The following is a 21,498-nucleotide window of genomic DNA, read 5'->3' as shown; positions in this document are numbered from 1 at the left end:
AACTATGAATATACCAGTGAAAAACCACTAATACGCCCACGAAAAACTGAATACACCCACTAAAAACTGAATACACCCACGAAAAACTAAATACACCTGCGTTAACCTGAATACGCCCATGAAAAACTAAATACACCCACGAAACACTGAATACACCCACGAAAAACTGAATACACCCACGAAAAACTGAAAAGCCCACGAAAAACTGAATACACCCACGAAAAACTGAATACACCTGCGTTAACCTGAATACGCCCAGGAAAAACTGAATACACCCACGAAAACTGAATACACCTGCGTTAACCTGAATACGCCCACTAAACACTGAATACACCCACGAAAAACTGAATACGCCCACGAAAAACTGAATACGCGCACGAAAAACTGAATACACCCACGAAAAACTGAATACACCCACGAAAAACTGAATACACCTGCGTTAACCTGAATACGCCCAGGAAAAACTGAATACACCCACGAAAACTGAATACACCTGCGTTAACCTGAATACGCCCACGAAACACTGAATACACCTGCGTTAACCTGAATACGCCCACGGAAAACTGAATACACCTGCGTTAACCTGAATACGCCCAGGAAAAACTGAATACACCCACGAAAACTGAATACACCTGCGTTAACCTGAATACGCCCACGAAACACTGAATATGCCTGCGTTAACCTGAATACGCCCACGGAAAACTGAATACACCCACGAAAACTGAATACACCTGCGTTAACCTGAATACGCCCACGAAAAACTGAATATGCCTGCGTTAACCTGAATACGCCCACGAAAAACTGAATACACCCACGAAAAACTGAATACACCCACGAAAAACTGAATACACCCACGAAAAACTGAATACGCCCATGAAAAACTGAATAGCCTGCATTAAACTGTGAATACGCCCATGAAAAATTGAATACACCCACGAAAAACTGAATACGCCTGCGTTAACCTGAATACGCCCACGAAAAACCGAATACGCCCACGAAAAACTGAATACGCCCAGGAAAAACTGAATACGCCTGCATTAAACTGTGAATACGCCCATGAAAAACTGAATACGCCTTCGTTAAACTGTGAATACGCCCATGAAAAACTGAATACGCCTGCGTTAACCTGAATACGCCCACGAAAAACCGAATACGCCCACGAAAAACTGAATACGCCCAGGAAAAACTGAATACGCCTGCATTAAACTGTGAATACGCCCATGAAAAACTGAATACGCCTTCGTTAAACTGTGAATACGCCCATGAAAAACTGAATACACCCACGTTAAACTGTGAATACGCCCATGAAAAACTGAATACGCCTTCGTTAAACTGTGAATACGCCCATGAAAAACTGAATACACCCACGAAAAACTGAATACGCCCAGGAAAAACTGAATACGCCTGCATTAAACTGTGAATACGCCCATGAAAAACTGAATACGCCTTCGTTAAACTGTGAATACGCCCATGAAAAACTGAATATGCCTGCGTTAACCTGAATACGCCCACAAAAAACCGAATACGCCCACGAAAAACTGAATACGCCCAGGAAAAACTGAATACGCCTGCATTAAACTGTGAATACGCCCATGAAAAACTGAATACGCCTTCGTTAAACTGTGAATACGCCCATGAAAAACTGAATACACCCACGTTAAACTGTGAATACGCCCATGAAAAACTGAATACGCCTTCGTTAAACTGTGAATACGCCCATGAAAAACTGAATACACCCACGAAAAACTGAATACGCCCAGGAAAAACTGAATACGCCTGCATTAAACTGTGAATACGCCCATGAAAAACTGAATACGCCTTCGTTAAACTGTGAATACGCCCATGAAAAACTGAATACACCCACGAAAAACTGAATACGCCCACGAAAAACTGAATACGCCTGCGTTAACTTGAATACGCCCACGAAAAACTGAATACGCCTGCGTTAACCTGAATACGCCCAGGAAAAACTGAATACACCTGCGTTAACCTGAATACGCCCACGAAACACTGAATACACCCACGAAAAACTGAATACGCCTGCGTTAACCTGAATACGCCCAGGAAAAACTGAATACACCTGCGTTAACCTGAATACGCCCACGAAAAACTGAATACATGTGCGTTAACCGGAATACGCCCACGAAACGCTGAATACACCCAAGAAAAACAGAATACGCCCACGAAAAACTGAATATGCCTGCGTTAACCTGAATACGCCCACGAAAAACTGAATACACCCACGAAAAACTGAATACGCCCACGACAAACTGAATACGCCTGCGTTAACCTGAATACGCCCATGAAAAACTGAATACGCCTGCATTAAACTGTGAATACACCCAAGAAAAACAGAATACGCCCACGAAAAACTGAATATGCCTGCATTAACCTGAATACGCCCACGAAAAACTGAATACACCCACGAAAAACAGAATACGCCCACGAAAAACTGAATATGCCTGTGTTAACCTGAATACGCCCACGAAAAACTGAATACACCTGTGTTAACCTGAATACGCCCACGAAAAACTGAATACACCCACGAAAAACTGAATACGCCCATGAAAAACTGAATACGCCTGCATTAAACTGTGAATACGCCCATGAAAAACTGAATACGCCTTCGTTAAACTGTGAATACGCCCATGAAAAACTGAATACACCCACGTTAAACTGTGAATACGCCCATGAAAAACTGAATACGCCTTCGTTAAACTGTGAATACGCCCATGAAAAACTGAATACGCCCATGAAAAACTGAATACGCCTTCGTTAAACTGTGAATACGCCCATGAAAAACTGAATACGCCTTCGTTAAACTGTGAATACGCCCATGAAAAACTGAATACGCCTTCGTTAAACTGTGAATACGCCCATGAAAAACTGAATACGCCCATGAAAAACTGAATACGCCTTCGTTAAACTGTGAATACGCCCATGAAAAACTGAATACACCCGCGTTAAACTGCGAATACGCCCATGAAAAACTGAATACACCCGCGTTAAACTGCGAATACGCCCATGAAAAACTGAATACGCCTGCATTAAACTGAATACACCTACGTTAAACTGCAAATACGCCCATGAAAAACTGAATACGCCTGCATTAAACTGAATACGCCTGCGTTAAACTGCGAATACGCCCATGAAAAACTGAATACACCCGCGTTAAACTGCGAATACGCCCATGAAAAACTGAATACACCTGCGTTAAACTGCGAATACGCCCATGAAAAACTGAATACACCTGCGTTAAACTGCGAATACGCCCATGAAAAACTGAATACACCTGCGTTAAACTGCGAATACGCCCATGAAAAACTGAATACACCTGCGTTAAACTGCGAATACGCCCATGAAAAACTCAATACGCCTGCGTTAAACTGCGAATGCGCCCATGAAAAACTGAATACACCCGCGTTAAACTGCGAATACGCCCATGAAAAACTGAATACACCTGCGTTAAACTGCAAATACGCCCATGAAAAACTGAATACACCTGCGTTAAACTGCGAATACGCCCATGAAAAACTGAATACACCTGCGTTAATCTGAATACACCTGCGTTAAACTGCGAATACGCCCATGAAAAACTGAATACACCTGCGTTAATCTGAATACACCTGTGTTAAACTGTGAATATGCCCATGAAAAACTGAATACGCCTTCGTTAAACTGTGAATACGCCCATGAAAAACTGAATACGCCTGCGTTAACTTGAATACGCCCACGAAAAACTGAATACGCCCACGAAACACTGAATACACCCACGAAAAATTGAATACGCCTGCGTTAATCTGAATACGCCCAGGAAAAAGTGAATACACCTGCGTTAACCTGAATACGCCCACGAAAAACTGAATACACCTGCGTTAAACTGCGAATACGCCCATGAAAAACTGAATACGCCTGCATTAAACTGAATACACCTGCGTTAAACTGCAAATACGCCCATGAAAAACTGAATACACCTGCGTTAAACTGCGAATACGCCCATGAAAAACTGAATACACCCGCGTTAAACTGCGAATACGCCCATGAAAAACTGAATACACCTGCGTTAAACTGCAAATACGCCCATGAAAAACTGAATACACCTGCGTTAAACTGCGAATACGCCCATGAAAAACTGAATACACCTGCGTTAATCTGAATACACCTGCGTTAAACTGCGAATACGCCCATGAAAAACTGAATACACCTGCGTTAATCTGAATACACCTGTGTTAAACTGTGAATATGCCCATGAAAAACTGAATACGCCTTCGTTAAACTGTGAATACGCCCATGAAAAACTGAATACGCCTGCGTTAACTTGAATACGCCCACGAAAAACTGAATACGCCTGCGTTAACCTGAATACGCCCACGAAACACTGAATACACCCACGAAACGCTGAATACACCCAAGAAAAACAGAATACGCCCACGAAAAACTGAATATGCCTGCATTAACCTGAATACGCCCACGAAAAACTGAATACACCCACGAAAAACTGAATACGCCCACGAAAAACTGAATACGCCTGCGTTAACCTGAATACGCCCATGAAAAAACTGAATACGCCCATGAAAAACTGAATACGCCTGCATTAAACTGTGAATACGCCCATGAAAAACAGAATACGCCCACAAAAAACTGAATATGCCTGCGTTAACCTGAATACGCCCACGAAAAACTGAATACACCTGCGTTAACCTGAATACGCCCACGAAAAACTGAATACACCCACGAAAAACTGAATACGCCCATGAAAAACTGAATACGCCTGCATTAAACTGTGAATACGCCCATGAAAAACTGAATACGCCTTCGTTAAACTGTGAATACGCCCATGAAAAACTGAATACACCCGCGTTAAACTGCGAATACGCCCATGAAAAACTGAATACACCCACGTTAAACTGCGAATACGCCCATGAAAAACTGAATACGCCTGCATTAAACTGAATACACCCGCGTTAAACTGCGAATACGCCCACGAAAAACTGAATACGCCTGCATTAAACTGAATACACCCGCGTTAAACTGTGAATACGCCCATGAAAAACTGAATACACCCGCGTTAAACTGCGAATACGCCCATGAAAAACTGAATACACCCACGTTAAACTGCGAATACGCCCATGAAAAACTGAATACGCCTGCATTAAACTGAATACACCCGCGTTAAACTGCGAATACGCCCACGAAAAACTGAATACGCCTGCGTTAACCTGAATACGCCCATGAAAAACTGAATACGCCCATGAAAAACTGAATACGCCTGCATTAAACTGTGAATACGCCCATGAAAAACAGAATACGCCCACAAAAAACTGAATATGCCTGCGTTAACCTGAATACGCCCACGAAAAACTGAATACACCTGCGTTAACCTGAATACGCCCACGAAAAACTGAATACACCCACGAAAAACTGAATACGCCCATGAAAAACTGAATACGCCTGCATTAAACTGTGAATACGCCCATGAAAAACTGAATACGCCTTCGTTAAACTGTGAATACGCCCATGAAAAACTGAATACACCCGCGTTAAACTGCGAATACGCCCATGAAAAACTGAATACACCCGCGTTAAACTGCGAATACGCCCATGAAAAACTGAATACGCCTGCATTAAACTGAATACACCCGCGTTAAACTGCGAATACGCCCATGAAAAACTGAATACACCCGCGTTAAACTGCGAATACGCCCATGAAAAACTGAATACGCCCATGAAAAACTGAATACGCCCATGAAAAACTGAATACGCCTGCATTAAACTGAATACACCCGCGTTAAACTGCGAATACGCCCATGAAAAACTGAATACACCCGCGTTAAACTGCGAATACGCCCATGAAAAACTGAATACGCCTGCATTAAACTGAATACACCTACGTTAAACTGCAAATACGCCCATGAAAAACTGAATACGCCTGCATTAAACTGAATACACCTGCGTTAAACTGTGAATACGCCCATGAAAAACTGAATACACCCGCGTTAAACTGCGAATACGCCCATGAAAAACTGAATACACCCGCGTTAAACTGCGAATACGCCCATGAAAAACTGAATACACCCGCGTTAAACTGCGAATATGCCCATGAAAAACTGAATACGCCTGCATTAAACTGAATACACCCGCGTTAAACTGCGAATACGCCCATGAAAAACTGAATACACCCGCGTTAAACTGCGAATACGCCCATGAAAAACTGAATACGCCCATGAAAAACTGAATACGCCTGCATTAAACTGAATACACCCGCGTTAAACTGCGAATACGCCCATGAAAAACTGAATACGCCCATGAAAAACTGAATACGCCTGCATTAAACTGAATACACCTGCGTTAAACTGCGAATACGCCCATGAAAAACTGAATACACCCGCGTTAAACTGCAAATACGCCCATGAAAAACTGAATACACCTGCGTTAAACTGTGAATACGCCCATGAAAAACTGAATACACCTGCGTTAAACTGCGAATACGCCCATGAAAAACTGAATACACCTGCGTTAAACTGCAAATACGCCCATGAAAAACTGAATACACCTGCGTTAAACTGCGAATACGCCCATGAAAAACTGAATACACCTGCGTTAATCTGAATACACCTGTGTTAAACTGTGAATATGCCCATGAAAAACTGAATACGCCTTCGTTAAACTGTGAATACGCCCATGAAAAACTGAATACACCCACGAAAAACTGAATACGCCCAGGAAAAACTGAATACGCCTGCATTAAACTGTGAATACGCCCATGAAAAACTGAATACACCTGCGTTAAACTGCGAATACGCCCATGAAAAACTGAATACACCTGCGTTAAACTGCAAATACGCCCATGAAAAACTGAATACACCTGCGTTAAACTGCGAATACGCCCATGAAAAACTGAATACACCTGCGTTAATCTGAATACACCTGTGTTAAACTGTGAATATGCCCATGAAAAACTGAATACGCCTTCGTTAAACTGTGAATACGCCCATGAAAAACTGAATACACCCACGAAAAACTGAATACGCCCAGGAAAAACTGAATACGCCTGCATTAAACTGAATACACCTACGTTAAACTGCAAATACGCCCATGAAAAACTGAATACGCCTGCATTAAACTGAATACACCTGCGTTAAACTGCGAATACGCCCATGAAAAACTGAATACACCCGCGTTAAACTGCAAATACGCCCATGAAAAACTGAATACACCTGCGTTAAACTGCGAATACGCCCATGAAAAACTGAATACACCTGCGTTAAACTGTGAATACGCCCATGAAAAACTGAATACACCTGCGTTAAACTGCGAATACGCCCATGAAAAACTGAATACACCTGCGTTAAACTGCAAATACGCCCATGAAAAACTGAATACACCTGCATTAAACTGCGAATACGCCCATGAAAAACTGAATACACCTGCGTTAATCTGAATACACCTGTGTTAAACTGTGAATATGCCCATGAAAAACTGAATACGCCTTCGTTAAACTGTGAATACGCCCAGGAAAAACTGAATACACCTGCGTTAAACTGCGAATACGCCCACGAAAAACTGCGAATACACCAGTAAAAAACCGCGAATACACCCACGAAAAACTAAATACGCCTGTGTTAAGCTGCGAATACGCCCACAAAAAACCACGAATACGCCCACGAAAAACTATGAATATGACAAGTGCAGGGCTGCAAATGTCAAAGCAGGTCACATTTTACAAACCGCAAATACGCGAATTGCGGGATCTGACAGTATATAATTAAATTGAAATACAATTAAGATTTTAAAGGTTGTAGAAATTATTTTCGGAAGTTTACCGCCATTTTACCTAGCGTCTTTTACACCACCTTATCAATCAGGTTACCTGTTGTTTGTGTCCTTTATAACATCCTTAAAAACAATTAGTTTCCTGTTTTGAATGATTTTCAATTTGTTTGACTGCCAGGCAGGCAGCACAGATTTAAATATATTATCTCACTCCTCTCTGCGCATGTTTGATCGAGACAAAATCAGAGCCAAAGTATTGCGAAACTTTGTTTTGTTTTGCGATTCGTGTTGAGAATATAACATTCACTCGAAATTAAGTTGTTCCTCGATCATAAACTGATGTTTGCAGACAGACAGACAGACAGACAGCCAAAGTGAACCAATTGCTTTAACCCCACTTTACGCTTCACCTATGCATGGGGTTAAAAAATGGAATTGAATCCTGTCTGCACATTGTCCCACCATTAGGCCAAAAAAAAAAATGTTGCATTGGCGTAACCCGCCCAACCCTAAAAATTCCGCCGACCCTACGTTTTTTTTTTTGTTTTTTTTTGCTATCGATTTCAAGTATCTTGTTGATTGCGATCGCGATCGCAAAAACCCGGAAGTGTTTCGGACAGAACCCGCCGACAAAAAGGGTGGTACTCGAGCCGGGGGAGATTTTGGGAGGGATTTATTAGGATTTATTAAATTTTTGGATTTATTATCCAAAAATTTTGGGATTTATTAGGAAAAAAAATAAATAAATAAAAAGATCCCGACCGACCTACCCTATTTTTCAGTGACCCGTTACGCCAATGCAACATTTTTTTTTTTTTTGGCCTTAGTGGCAGATAGCACACCTCAATCAATGTTCTCTCGATTGCATCGATCGATTTGTTGTTCGTTTGTCTTCAGAGTGCAAATGACAGGGAAAATGACCTGAAGCAATCAACAGTATTTTTTCCAATAAAGCGAGACTTGGATAAATGTTCATCTGAAAAAAATTACCCCAAAGCACCAAACACTCAGATTGGGGATAAAACCCCATTGAAGTGCTTTTTGAGAGACCTTACCGACTGATTTTTCTCTCCAACGCACAATCACCCTGATTGACTTGCATGATTGAATTTAATTTATTTTCACTCCTTTGGCTAAACTATGGTGGGTATCTAGGAGTGTTTTCATTGGTTGATTTTCACAGTAAAGCATTTTGAAATGATGTGGAATGCCTAGTCTTGCAGACATATCCTGATCAGTTAACCATGACACACTGAAACATGGCTCCTTATTTAATGATGTGGAAAACATTCCCAATATTTAACTAGAGAAGTGGAGATATGGTTTGTAAAAATGATCACACCAATCAAGTGATGTTTTCTGAGATACAGGTGTCTGGTTTGATTTAGGCCACCAAACATCATTTTAAAACATTTTTATGGAGAAATATATCATCAGACTATCAACCAGAATTGTCCATTTTAGACTTGGACGCATTTTTAGATCCTGAGGAAACCTGGTTCTTCAAGATGTGTGATGTATTACTAAGTGTATGACTTACTAACTACCAAATGACTAACTGACTCGCTCACTCATATAAATGTTCCTTCCACCCATCCCATGATCTGTATCTCAGAATGTTAAATTTGGGAATCTTGAGAAGTCCAGTTTGCAGAGGTTTTCTGTGCACAACAATCAAAATCCCCTTCACGTTCTTTAACAGTCTAACCCCTCTGTGTCAGCACCCTACCCCATATCTCCGACAAGCCCTCAACCTTCTAACCCCACCCCTTCTACATGTCCCCTTCTTAAGCATCTGTCCACTTCATGTCTCCTCTTTCTGCATCCCCCCCCCCCTTCACCACAAACTCTTCAAGCATCCGTCTCACCCCACCCTCTCCAAGCCTTCCCCTTACCCCACCCTCTCTAAGCTTCCCCCTCATCCCACCCTCTCCAATATTCCCCCTCAACACATCCTCTCCAACCTTTCTCCTCAACCCCCTCCCCCCCTTTCCAAACTTCCCCCTCATCCCACCCTCTCAAAGATTCCCACTAACCCCATCCACTCAATCCTTCCCCCTCTTCCCAAACCTCTCTAAGCTTCCCCTTCCCCTCAGGCCCTCAAAGCTTCCTGCTCACTTCACCCCCTCAAAGCTTCCCCTCACCCCACTCTCAAAGCCTCCTCCCTACCTCACTCCAATGCTTCCCCCTCTCGGTATCTCCCTCAACCTGCCCCCTCTTGGCTTCCCTTCGTCCTGCCCCCATCTCGGCTTCCCCCTTGTCTTTCCCCCTCTCAGCTTCCCACTCATCCCACACATCCCTCCCATCTCCCCCCTCATCCTGCACCATCCCAGCCTGCCCTCCCCCACCCCTCACCTTCAAAACCTCCCACCCATCCAGTATCCTCCCAACACCTCTTCCCCAGTCCTTCACTATGTGGACCTCAAACATCCAAGGTTTCTGCTCCAACCTGACATCTTTCAATCCAGGCCACTGTTGATAAACCACACATCATCTGTTTAACAGAATCTATCCTCCCACAGCATGTACCTGACTCCTTTGTGCCTCTCCCTGACTATTGTCTTCTCCGATTTGATAAGCTTGAACGTCGCCCCAGCGGCGCAATTGCATTTTACATCAATAACTCAATTTCTTACTGTCAATGTACTGATCTTACACTTGCTAACCCCCCAAGAGTACCTTTGGCTGTGACTTCCCCTCCACTCCCACCTCTTGTTTTTCTGTGTGTTGTACCATCTTCCAAACAGTGATGACCCCATCCATCTCTCTCTCTCTCTCTCTCTCTCTCTCTCTCTCTCTCTCTCTCTCTCTCTCTCTCTCTCTCTCTCTCTCTCTCTCTCTCTCTCTCTCTCTCTCTCTCGCTCTCTCTCCCCGAGAAGGACCATTTGGCAAACCCTGCTGTCTTCTGTCCTCACATTCCTCTTCAGGAAGTTCAGTCATTAAAACTTCTGGGTTTCACTATCAGCCATGATCTTTCTTGGGAAGACCACATTTCAAAGTTCACCTCCAAAGCCAGTCGCCAACTGGGCATCCTCTGTTGTGCAGTCCTTCCTTGGCACAACTTAACTCCGATGTATCTACAAGGCCCCCATCTGCAGCTTGCTGGAGTACTGCTCTCCCCTCTGGGATGGCTACCCTGCCTCACATCTTGCTCAGCTTGACGCCGTGGAAACCAAGTTCTTCAAGATCATTGGAATCTGCCACATTGAAGCTGAGTCGATGGACTATCACTTTCCCATCGCAGACAGGTTGGTGGTCTCTCTGTCTTCTACTGCCTCCTTTATTGTCTTGCACCCACTGCTTTTTCTTTACTTTGTCTCCCTCAGGTTTCTGCAGGGCACATCATGCATACGGACCACCATCAACCCCCTTCTAGGGAAACTCCCAAAATCCTGAATCACTGCTCACCTCCACTCATGTGTTCCTCTTTTTTTCCCACCTGTGGAATCAACTTCCACATTCTCTTCAATCTCATTTGCCCCTCCAGATCTTCAAGACAGTTGTTCACCACCATCTTAGATCGCCCCCCCCATCCAAAACCATGATCTTTTCTACCTCTTGTTAACCACCCAACCACAAAGCACACCTCCTTCCAAATTTCCATCCTTCAACCCTGCTGTTGGTGTTTTCCTTCAACAACAGCTCTCTCTACTGTTCCTTTTGTTCTGTTGCATCCTGATCCATTCAGTGTTCGTGCTCCTCCACACGCCTTGACATTGTACACCAAATAGAAGGGATTTCTGGTGGACCACGTGTACCTTGCAGAAACTTGGAATGGGGTGGGGGGTGATTGGAAAGATAGAGAGACCACCGACCCATATACAATTGCAAAGTGATAGGCTCATAGACTCAGCCTCATCGTGAGAGATTCCAATGATCTTGAAGGCCTTGCATGGTGGCAAACTGAGCAAGGTGTGAGGGAGGGGCACTCACCCAAAAGGGGGAGAGCAGTATTCCATCAAGCTAAGCTGTGGGTGAAGGTCTTGCAGGTGGATAAGAGTTCAGGTGTGCCAAGTAAGGACTTTGCACAATGGAGGATGCCCAGTCAGCGACGGGCTTTGGAGGTGAACTTTGAAATGTGGTCTTCCCAAGAAAGATCATGGCTGATAATGAGACCCAAGAGTATCAAACGGAAGACCAAGGAGGAACCGGAAGAAGTAAAAAGCAAAGATGGAGTTATCTGGAGGAACCTGGATAGGATAGGAGGAACCAGGAGGAACCTGGATATGAGTGACTGAACTTCTTCAAGAGGATTGTTTACAAAGTAAACGGGGAGGGCTTGCCAGATGGTCCTTTCGGTGAGAGTGTGAGTGTGAGAGCGACAGTGAGATTTGTCAGCAATGAGATTGAAATTTCAATGTGATTGAAATTTGAACTTTATTCTGGCAAAGGTCATTCAACAATTCTAAATATATCCAAGTCTTTCTGCTCCAGTCTGTCCTGCTTGCCAAGGGTAACACAAACTTGGCCCAATATTGCAGCATCGAGACACCCTAATCTAAATGGCAAGATTTATTTTTGGGTCTCTCCCTGAACTGCACAGATCCTTTAGATTGGTAATCCGAAGGAGCATAATCTGCTTGTGAACCTTCATGCTCACTGTCACGGTTCTTTTGTTTCAGACACATTTGTCTGACAAATGGTCTATGTTCATCCATTGACAATACAGTTTCTACAACATCCTGATAAAGTGTTCTTCCTGTCTTACTCTCAGTTTGTCAAGAATTCCATCTGACTTCTTTAAAGTTTCCTGGCTTACTTGACCATGTGTATGGACACATTAAACTCCTTTGTATAATGAATGTATCATCCTTTGTATAATCAAACACCCTCAATGTGTTGATATACTACGTTTCTATTTTAAGCTGGTTTCCAAGTCAGGCAGCTCCACACATTTTCTCTTCACTTGCTAGTCTCTCTTGACAGTGACTTTGTGATACATCCAATGCTTGGGCAGGTTTCTCAATCACCTTCCTCCCAATGAACTTATGTCGTTTCTATTTTGCATATACCTTTGGTCCGTCTTCCTCATTTTCTGGATCTTAAAGGGATAACAACCTCTCCCAATCCCTCTGGAATTCTTCATTTCCTCTTCCGTGGCTGTCAGTTATATTCAGATGCAGTGAGTGCCCTAATGTGATGTTGTGATGTCATTTGGATTTCCTTGTGATGCAAGCACACATTTGTCTGTTCAAATTCCACAAACTTATCAGCCAAGCCTGCTGTGTGAACAAGTGAATATCTGTCATTGTCAGGTAACTTCAGTGGTGGTATAAAGCAATTTATTCCAGCAGTAGGACATCTTGCCATGGTGACTTGTTCAGTGTCCCCAAGGTGGTTTCCTATGGTACAGTTCAACTCGGTGTCCCAAAAGTAGTGCAGTGATCTGTCTGTAGATTCGCCACACTTGAACAATTGAATTTCCATTTGTAGGGTACATTTCAACAATTTCAGTATCTTCTTGAATTGTCCATCTATTTAATGTAAATCTCCAGGATTGGAGCATCAATTTGGAAACAAAAAAAATCACAGAACTTTGGCATTAGCATTTGCAAAATACTCATATTCAAAATCACTACACTACTTTTGGGACACCTTGTACCTGTATGTCAGTCAGTGTCACATCAACCATCTACAACTGGAAAGACAATGAACAAGTAGAGGTACATTCAAAGTACACCGCCCCCATGCCAAATAAATAAACAACAAATCCTCTGCACGCAACATTGCTGGGATGCCTTCAGCGCCCGGCAATGCCGCCTTGCAGCACATGGAGACGGGATTGGGAGGGAGCGGTGTACAATAATTGACTGATTAATTGCATAATTTAAATAAATAAATAATAATTGTAAAATAATTAATTTCTTAGTCAACTGGCTAGTAGTATACCAAAACCACCACTGTTTCATCCGAATCTGTAACTTTTTGAAAATGTAGTAATTCATCCAAAAAATTAAATAATTAATCGATTAATTGATTAATCTCCAAATCACATGGTCACTGTCATGTCCAAATATCAGCTTCCTTGCTCAAAAGGTGCCTGAGATATTGTCCAGATGAGAAACAAAATAAATAAGTAATTAATGAATCGATAATAATTAAATAATTAATCGATTAATTGATAAATCAAAAAAATAAGAAATAAGTTTTTTTTTTGCCAAAGCACATCTTCACTTCTGTCCCCAAATTTCAGCTTCCTAGTTCAAAGGATGGGATGGCTGAGATCTCGCCCAGAGAAACAAACAAACAAACAAACAACCAAGAAAACAAACGGAGTAAAAACTGAGTGCTGCACTCTCTTCCTTCGACGCCTGGCGATGACATCATGCATCGCCTGGATGTGGCATTGGGAAGGTCAAGGAGCGGTGTACAATAACAATTCCCACAGTCCAATCCCATCACCATTGCTATGCAAACATTATTGTTTAAATATTGAAACTGCATTATATTCTGAGCGTGGGAACTCGGTTGACAGAGACAGTAAGTTTTATGACTGGAAGTCAACAAATAATTAATCATATGCAGCCACATAATCCTGGTCACATTCCACAATCTATTCAGAACAGGTTTTCTTTGAAATATCCATGCAATTTAAAATAACAGTCAATTTGTTGATTAAATGATGATGATGATGATGATCATCATCATCATCGTTATTGTCATTATCATCGTTATATTCCATGCCATATGCAGAGCATTGCTGCTGCCAAAGCAGTTACCAGGCTACAATCCTGGTCAGATCACCACTCCAATTCAGGATGTCAGGAAAGGAATTTGGAATTTGTTTATGGTGCCAGCAATAGCTCGCCTACTCTTCGCAAAGAGCACCATGGGATCTTTAGTGTCCACGAACTAATGCCAGCAGACAGGATGCCCAATTTAACGTCCTTCCGAGGAACTGCACACACATGGATGAATCACCCTGCCTGCTAAACACCAGTATGAGAGTTTAATGCTAAGCCAATATTCGAACCCAGGCTTAACAGCTTGGAGGAGAGTGTGCATACCTCCAGGCCATCCTGCCACGCCTGTTGCTTAATTAGTGCTTGCAAATGTCAAAATAGGCATTTTTGTGTTTAAAAATTTTTTGATAAGAAAGAAAATCAGGATGTTCTTCCAAGTTACCAGACTTGGTGGTGTAATGGTTAGTTTGTGTTGAGTCTTGGAGGTCAGTGGTTCGAATCCCAGCCGAGTCATACAAAAGACTTTTAAAATGGTGTGTGCTGCTTCCTTGCTTGACGGTCAGCATTTAAATAGGATATAGCACGGTCGGACAAACAATGCCAAGTTGGCAATACTAGTGTAGTCTTTGATGAGCCTCATGGCCTCCTCCTGCATTAAAGTGCCTTTTAAGGGAACTCATGTTAAATTACTATTATTATTTCTTCTTCTTATTATTATTCCTATCATTATAATAATAAATTTACAGCAACCGAGAGTGAAAGCGAGACGTATACCATATTCAAAGGAGACAGTTATAACTGGTGTCCCACCTGATGAAATAAGGCTATTTGGGGAGAGGGGAGCAGGAGTGTTCCCCAGTTTTGTCTAAAATATGACCACAATCCAATCATCTCGGAACATTGTTATTCAAGTTTTGGGAACTCCTTAAGTTTAGGAGTTCCCCGTTAAAGAATCACGATGAGGGTTTGCCTGACAGGCATTGAAAATTCTGGCCAAACATCGTGACATCTCTTGTTGATTTGTGATCAATACAAAGTTGTCAAGCAGCACAACAGCGTTTGTGAATCTACCTCAAATAGTTTTGAAGCTGTCGCTGCTGCAAAATGCTTCCAAAGTTAAATATTATTATTATTATTATTATTATTATTATTATTATGAACATTGTTATTGGCCTCTGGGTACCCCCACGGACTGCCCCACATTCATGTGACCTACTACCACATCTATTTTACAATAATATGCTGCCTTCATTATGATCCTAAAAATGTAATACGTAAGTATGAAAACACCAGCAAAATACTTTTCTACAAAATAGAATACAAAATAAAACAAGAAAAAGAACAATCAGAGATCGCAGACCTTCGTCAGGACTTGTTTTGTGTGGTGTTTGTGTCGTTTTGTGCAGTGTATTTTGTGTGGTGTTTGTGTACTGGTTTGTTACCCAGATTCAAAAAAATTAAATAATTCTGGCTGCTAGACCATGTATCCGATCAGGTTGAAATTTAAAACGTATATTCCCTATCATGACTAGATCATAATTTTGAAGTTTGACGTCGATTGATGAAGCAGTTCAAGAGAAAGAATTTTTGAAAGATTTTCACTCAATCCAATATGGCTGCCAGACCATGTGACTTATCAATTATTCGTGAATACCCTGGTATCCCCAAGGCTTGTGGGACATTTGTGTGAAGTTTCCCTTCGATTTGTCCAGCCGTTCTGGAGAAGAAGATTTTTTTTTAGGTTTTTGGGTAAATCCAATATGGCTATCAAACCATGTGACCTATGATGTCATATTTGTGAATGTTTTGTTCTTCATGGATAGGCCTGGTCACATTCCAGGCCTCGTTTCATGTAAAGTTTGTAAATACATGTAAATATTACATGTAAATACATGTAAACTTTCGGCTCGATCTGTTCAGCCATTTCAGAGAAGATTTTTGAAGTTTAAAGAAAAACAAAACAACATAGCTGCCAAATTGCGTGACTGATGATGTCATCAATTTTTTTTCTGTTGACCAATTTATCCAAAAATTTTCATACTGATCAGACACAGCATTCGACAAATGCAATTATGACGTCATAACGAAGACGCTTATGACATCATTAAAAAAATCTCACTTATTCCCCATGAGGAGTACTTGCCACATGCCAAGTTTCAATTTTTTCCTTGGTACAGAGGATAGATACAGAGGTCCAAAGTTTTTCCGTTTTTCCAACATGGCTGCCATACCACGTGACATATGACGTCATAATTATATTTAATACATTCTACATGAGCAGTCACTCCGATGGTGAAATTTTGTCTCAATCCAAAAAGCGGTCGCGGAGAAAAACACTAAAGTTCTGTGCGGACAAACAAACAAACAGACAGACAAACAAACGGACCCAAATGCAATACCCTCTCCTCCTGCGAGGGTAATAATAAATCAAATGCTGTCGGACCCCGCTATTTGTGGGGGATACCTTCCTGGAAAATTCCGCAAATGGCGAATCCACGAATAGCAAGTGGAGGATTGTTTTAATGGAAAGAGGGGGAGATGTTCCCGGCAGTTCGTGACCCGCAAAAAATACCGCGAATGGCGAAGCCACAAATGTCATGCATCATCACAATGATAAAACGGGGATAGGTTCTTGACGGTTCCTGAATCATAGGGGAAACTTTAAAAAGTTTAAAATCTTTTTGACCGTGAACACACAGTTTCATAAAAGATGCTTACAAATAAAAAAAGACGACACCAGGTATCATTTCCATTGTTTATTGGAGGAATGTGATTTCAGTTTATTAAAAGTGATTAACCAACTGTACCGTAAAAGTTTTTAAAAAAAAACAACAGCAGGTACCATTTCCAATTTTTATTTGTACAAACATGCGCAACTTTTCAAATGATGAGGATGATGATGATTTAAAATCCAGTGAACTCAAATGGAGTCGTCTGAAGACCACACGTGTGAGCGTGCTCATGAGTCGTGCACAAAAAGGAATGTAGGTGAGGGCACTGAAGCAGGTGATTATCTTGATGGGTTGCTCACCAAATGGGATGCAGGAGAGGCAGGAGAGGTGGGCGAGGCAGGCAAGGGTGCTGATGCTCCTGAGGCTCCTGAAGTGGACCGACCAGGGTGGAAAAAAAAATCCGTGATTGAGAGCTGCCTGGCAGGTTTCGATGTAGCTCCTTGTATGGGAGCATCCCGTCATCCAACCCCCTCTTAGTCTTAAAGTAACGCTCCATGACCGGATCAGCATTTATCAGCCTCTCGGTAATTGACCGCATGTCCTGCAGCATCTCACCCAGGAACTTGACCCTGAGTTTGGACCCCGACACCTCTTACTCCTCATCACTTTCCACTTCCTTCTACTCCTCAGACACCTTGGTAATGGCTCCCAACTCCTCCTCGGTGAGCTCCTCAGCATGCGAGGCGATAAGAGCATCCAACTCTTCAGGTTCCATGTCGTCAAAGCCTTCCCCTCCCACCTACCATGCCAACCCGACAATTTCATGCCTCTCCTCCATGTTGGCGGGAAAGCCTCTGAAGTTCTTCACTGCCTGTGGCCACAGGTTGTGCCAGCAGGCATTGATGGTGGAGTCTCTCACCTCATCCAGCGACTCTTTGATTGTGCCTGATGCAGTGGGCTATGTTGAACTCCGGCAGTGAACTCTGGGTCAGCATCCATCACATCCAAAATGTGGCGAAAGGTGCAGCGGGTATAATAGGTTTTGAAAGTGGAGATTACCCCTTGGTCAAGCGGCTGGATCAGGAAGGTGGTGTTGGGTGGCAAGAAGATCACCTCGACATTCGGTTGAGCCACCTTCAGGTCCCCGAGGTGGCCAGGAGTATTGCCGACGAGTAGGAGAACCTTAAACACAAGGTTTTATTCCGCTAGGTACCTCTCCACCTGAGAGACACAACAGTTATGGAACCAATCCATAAAAATTGCTGCTGGCACCCATGCCTTCCTGTTGGCCCTCCAAAACACGGGCAGCAAGTGCTTGTTCTCGCCCTTGAGAGCACGCGGATTCAGGGAACGGTAGAGCATATTGTGCTTCACCATACAGTCGCCTTTTTCGTTTCCACAGAGGAGAAGAGATACCCGGTTTTTTGCGGCCTTGAATCCCGATGCTGTCCCCTCGTGCTTCAAGATAAAAGTTTGCGGCAGCCTTTTTTTTTTCCAAAGCAGGCAGGTACCTCTTCTCCTTGATGAGGTGTGCAAGTTGAGCAGGGAACACTTCGGTCACCTCATGGGCCGCGTTCACCTATCAGTTTTACGTTGCGGAGACCGTGGCACTTCTTGGAGTGGTCAAACCAGCCCATGCTCGCTTGGAATGGACTGGGGCCACTCGTACCCACATCGGTTGTTCCCACGTCTCTCGTGCTTGCACCACCCTCGCCAGCCAGATGCACGTAGATGTGCATCACCTTTGCATGAATGAGAGGTCCACTTCAAGGCATGTTCTTCTGCGCATTGTCCTCAATCCATACACTGAGAGCCTTCTCTATCCTTTCCATGTGGATATCCCAGACTTTGGTGCTGGGTACAGAGCTTGCCCCAACAATTTCTCAGATTGCCTTCTTGTTCTTCCATATGTCACGAACGGTGGATTAGTTTACTCCATACAGTCTGCCCACAGAGGCCACACTCTGTCCTCTCGACTGCCGGGCCAGCAGATCCACTTTGGGACTCAGGCTCATCACTTTCTTCTGCCTCTTGGCAATCGACGCATGTCCGGCACTGGTGTTGCGCTTGGGAGCCATGCTTGATCAATGAGCAAATGAGTGGAATGAGAGACAAAACGCCAGGCAAGGCAGTGGGATGAGAAGAATGAGTGAGACACAGGACATGCTGCACATAAGTACTGTAGTCATGCGGAAATTGTGGGTTACCGTGAGAGGGATGAGAAGTCTGCCCATTGTTTATGGGGAATGATGGCAGATGCTGATGTTTTGTTCAGCTGGGGGTACATTTGGTGGAACATTTTAATTGTGTAACTCGTGAAGGGGGAGGGGAGTGGGTGACATCTTTAGCAGCTTGTAATAGATCCGGTGAAGTGTCTTTATAGCGCGAATGGTGTCACAAGCCGCAAAGCTTGGTTTATAGCGTGAATGGTGGGACATGCCACGCAGCTCTGTTACAGAGCTGGTGGATGATATGTTTCAGAACTGTATTATGTGCACAGCTCATGGAATTTATTTTTTTCACCCAAGAAAAACCACGAATACGCAAAGCACAGGGCCACAAATGTCGAACCAGGTTGCAGTTTATAAACCGTGAATACGTGGGGTCTGCAAATGGTGACTCCGTGAATGGCGGGGTCCGACAGTACAAAAAAAGTTTACAAAATACTTAAGCCAACCTCTACAACCCCAGAGTACTCCATGTGCCTGCAGTACACCTTCTAAATATGCAAAATATAATGATTTGAGTGTTACAGAAATTATATGGCATGTTTTTTTTTTAATTCTCTGGAGCTATCCCTTTTCAATGCTTTCTTTTGCAGAAGCGTCTGGCTGAGCAGCAGAAGAGAGCGATGGCATGTGACAAGGGTTCTGAGCCTGGACCAAGCTTGGCCCTCCCAGGCAAGACAAATGTACGTTTGCAGGAGCGGAAACAGCATGGGGAAGGAAAAGAGAAGGGCAAAAATGGAAACAAGACGGCCATCAAATCAAAGGAAACGACACAAAACAAAGGCGGCGGCGGCAAAAGGAAAGGTAGGCCAGAGAAGAGGCCTTCTTCTAGTTACCGAGAATCTGTGTCACTGGGAAGAAAAGCGAAGGAAAAAAGCAAAAAGCATGAAGTTGGATCCGAGAGTGACGATGATGATGCAATACCTTTACTACTGAGAAAGAAAAGCCGGAAGAAGACTTCCTCTGCTTTGTCAGCTGGTATGTCGGGATGATCCCTTCCTTTTGGCACTCTGTTGACACATGTTTTGTCATATTTCTGAGGTATAGCAAGCGTGACTCAGTAGCATTTGGCAAATGTTCAACTATTGTTTGACTGGTTTTCATTTACCATCAGCCACAGGCTGTTTTTTCTTCATGCAGCGATGGTGCAAGGTTCCCAGCTCGGCCTGTATTCAACTGCTTTGAATCAAACCATGCTGCAGGTTCATGGCCTTGTCGGCGTGACAAGCAGTTGACTTGGATTAACAAAGATAAAGTGTTACCCCAATGCCCTCATTTTGATGTTGCGTGCTGTCTTTCGAACGTAAATTAAGCCAGAACTAAACATGATTGAAATCTCTTTGACTGACGGGGAATAGTAATTTCCATTTTTTTTTTCCCCATATCATCCCTCTATCTGGAGTATTACCGCACTCCATGATTCTATAAACCTAGTTTGATCGTGAAAATGTCAACAAAAAGTTGGTGTGGTTGTATCTATCAGTGTCTGGTTGTCCAAATTATGTGCCCAAGAAAGACTGTAAATTCAAAAAAAATCATTTACTAAACATGCCACTCATGAAATGGGCCACATGTAAAATTTATAATTATTTGGCAAGAACGACTCAGCTACCTTGATGTTGTTCTGATCTGGATTTTATTCCAGGCCTGACCATAAACCGTCGGAGCGGTGCTTCACGGGCTCGGTGTTGCATCACCGGGTGCACCGTGCCTCGATGGATGTGAAGCTGGGACTCGTCTGCCGGCATTAGTTGGTGGACGTTAAAGATCCCACGGCATCCTTTTTGAAGAGCACATGAGGTTTCCCCAAGCACCCTGACCAAGTTCCAAATTCCTCCCCCGTCTACCACTCGAAGGCAAAAGTGAATCATCCAGTGTAATCGTTTCCATGAGACTGCTTTGATATCACTGAGCCTGCCTTCTGGCAGATTCACCAGAAACAGATGTTTGGAATGGCTAACCCAATGTATTTGAATTTTGCAAAACATTAAAAAAAAAACTTTATAATAATCATGAAATATCAAAAGTAAGCCGCAATCGCAAGTAAGTAATTTGATAGGCTCAGATCTTCCGAGTGTTGCGTTTAAGGACTATTGTGAGCTCCTGTTTACCTATTTCATTTTGGAGTGTTAGTTAAGAAAT

General features: G+C 43.0%; 1 protein-coding gene across 8 annotated transcripts in view; it reads left to right on the top strand.

Moving 5' to 3' along the window:
* LOC147017452 (DNA (cytosine-5)-methyltransferase 3A-like) overlaps positions 1 to 21,498 on the top strand; it is a 182,596-nt gene that overhangs the window by 50,973 nt on the left and 110,125 nt on the right. For all 8 annotated transcript variants that reach the window (XM_085847126.1, XM_085847122.1, XM_085847125.1 and 5 more), the window contains one exon: positions 19,950 to 20,334. In XM_085847126.1, coding sequence (XP_085703252.1) covers positions 19,950 to 20,334 — 385 coding nt within the window. The remainder of the gene's footprint in view (positions 1 to 19,949; positions 20,335 to 21,498) is intronic.

This window comes from Eptatretus burgeri, chromosome 11 (assembly GCF_056783735.1).
Source record: "Eptatretus burgeri isolate ZD-2024b chromosome 11, Ebu_testis_v1, whole genome shotgun sequence".
NCBI classification, from domain to species: Eukaryota; Metazoa; Chordata; class Myxini; order Myxiniformes; family Myxinidae; genus Eptatretus; species Eptatretus burgeri.
This window is presented reverse-complemented; position numbering and strand designations above follow the sequence as displayed.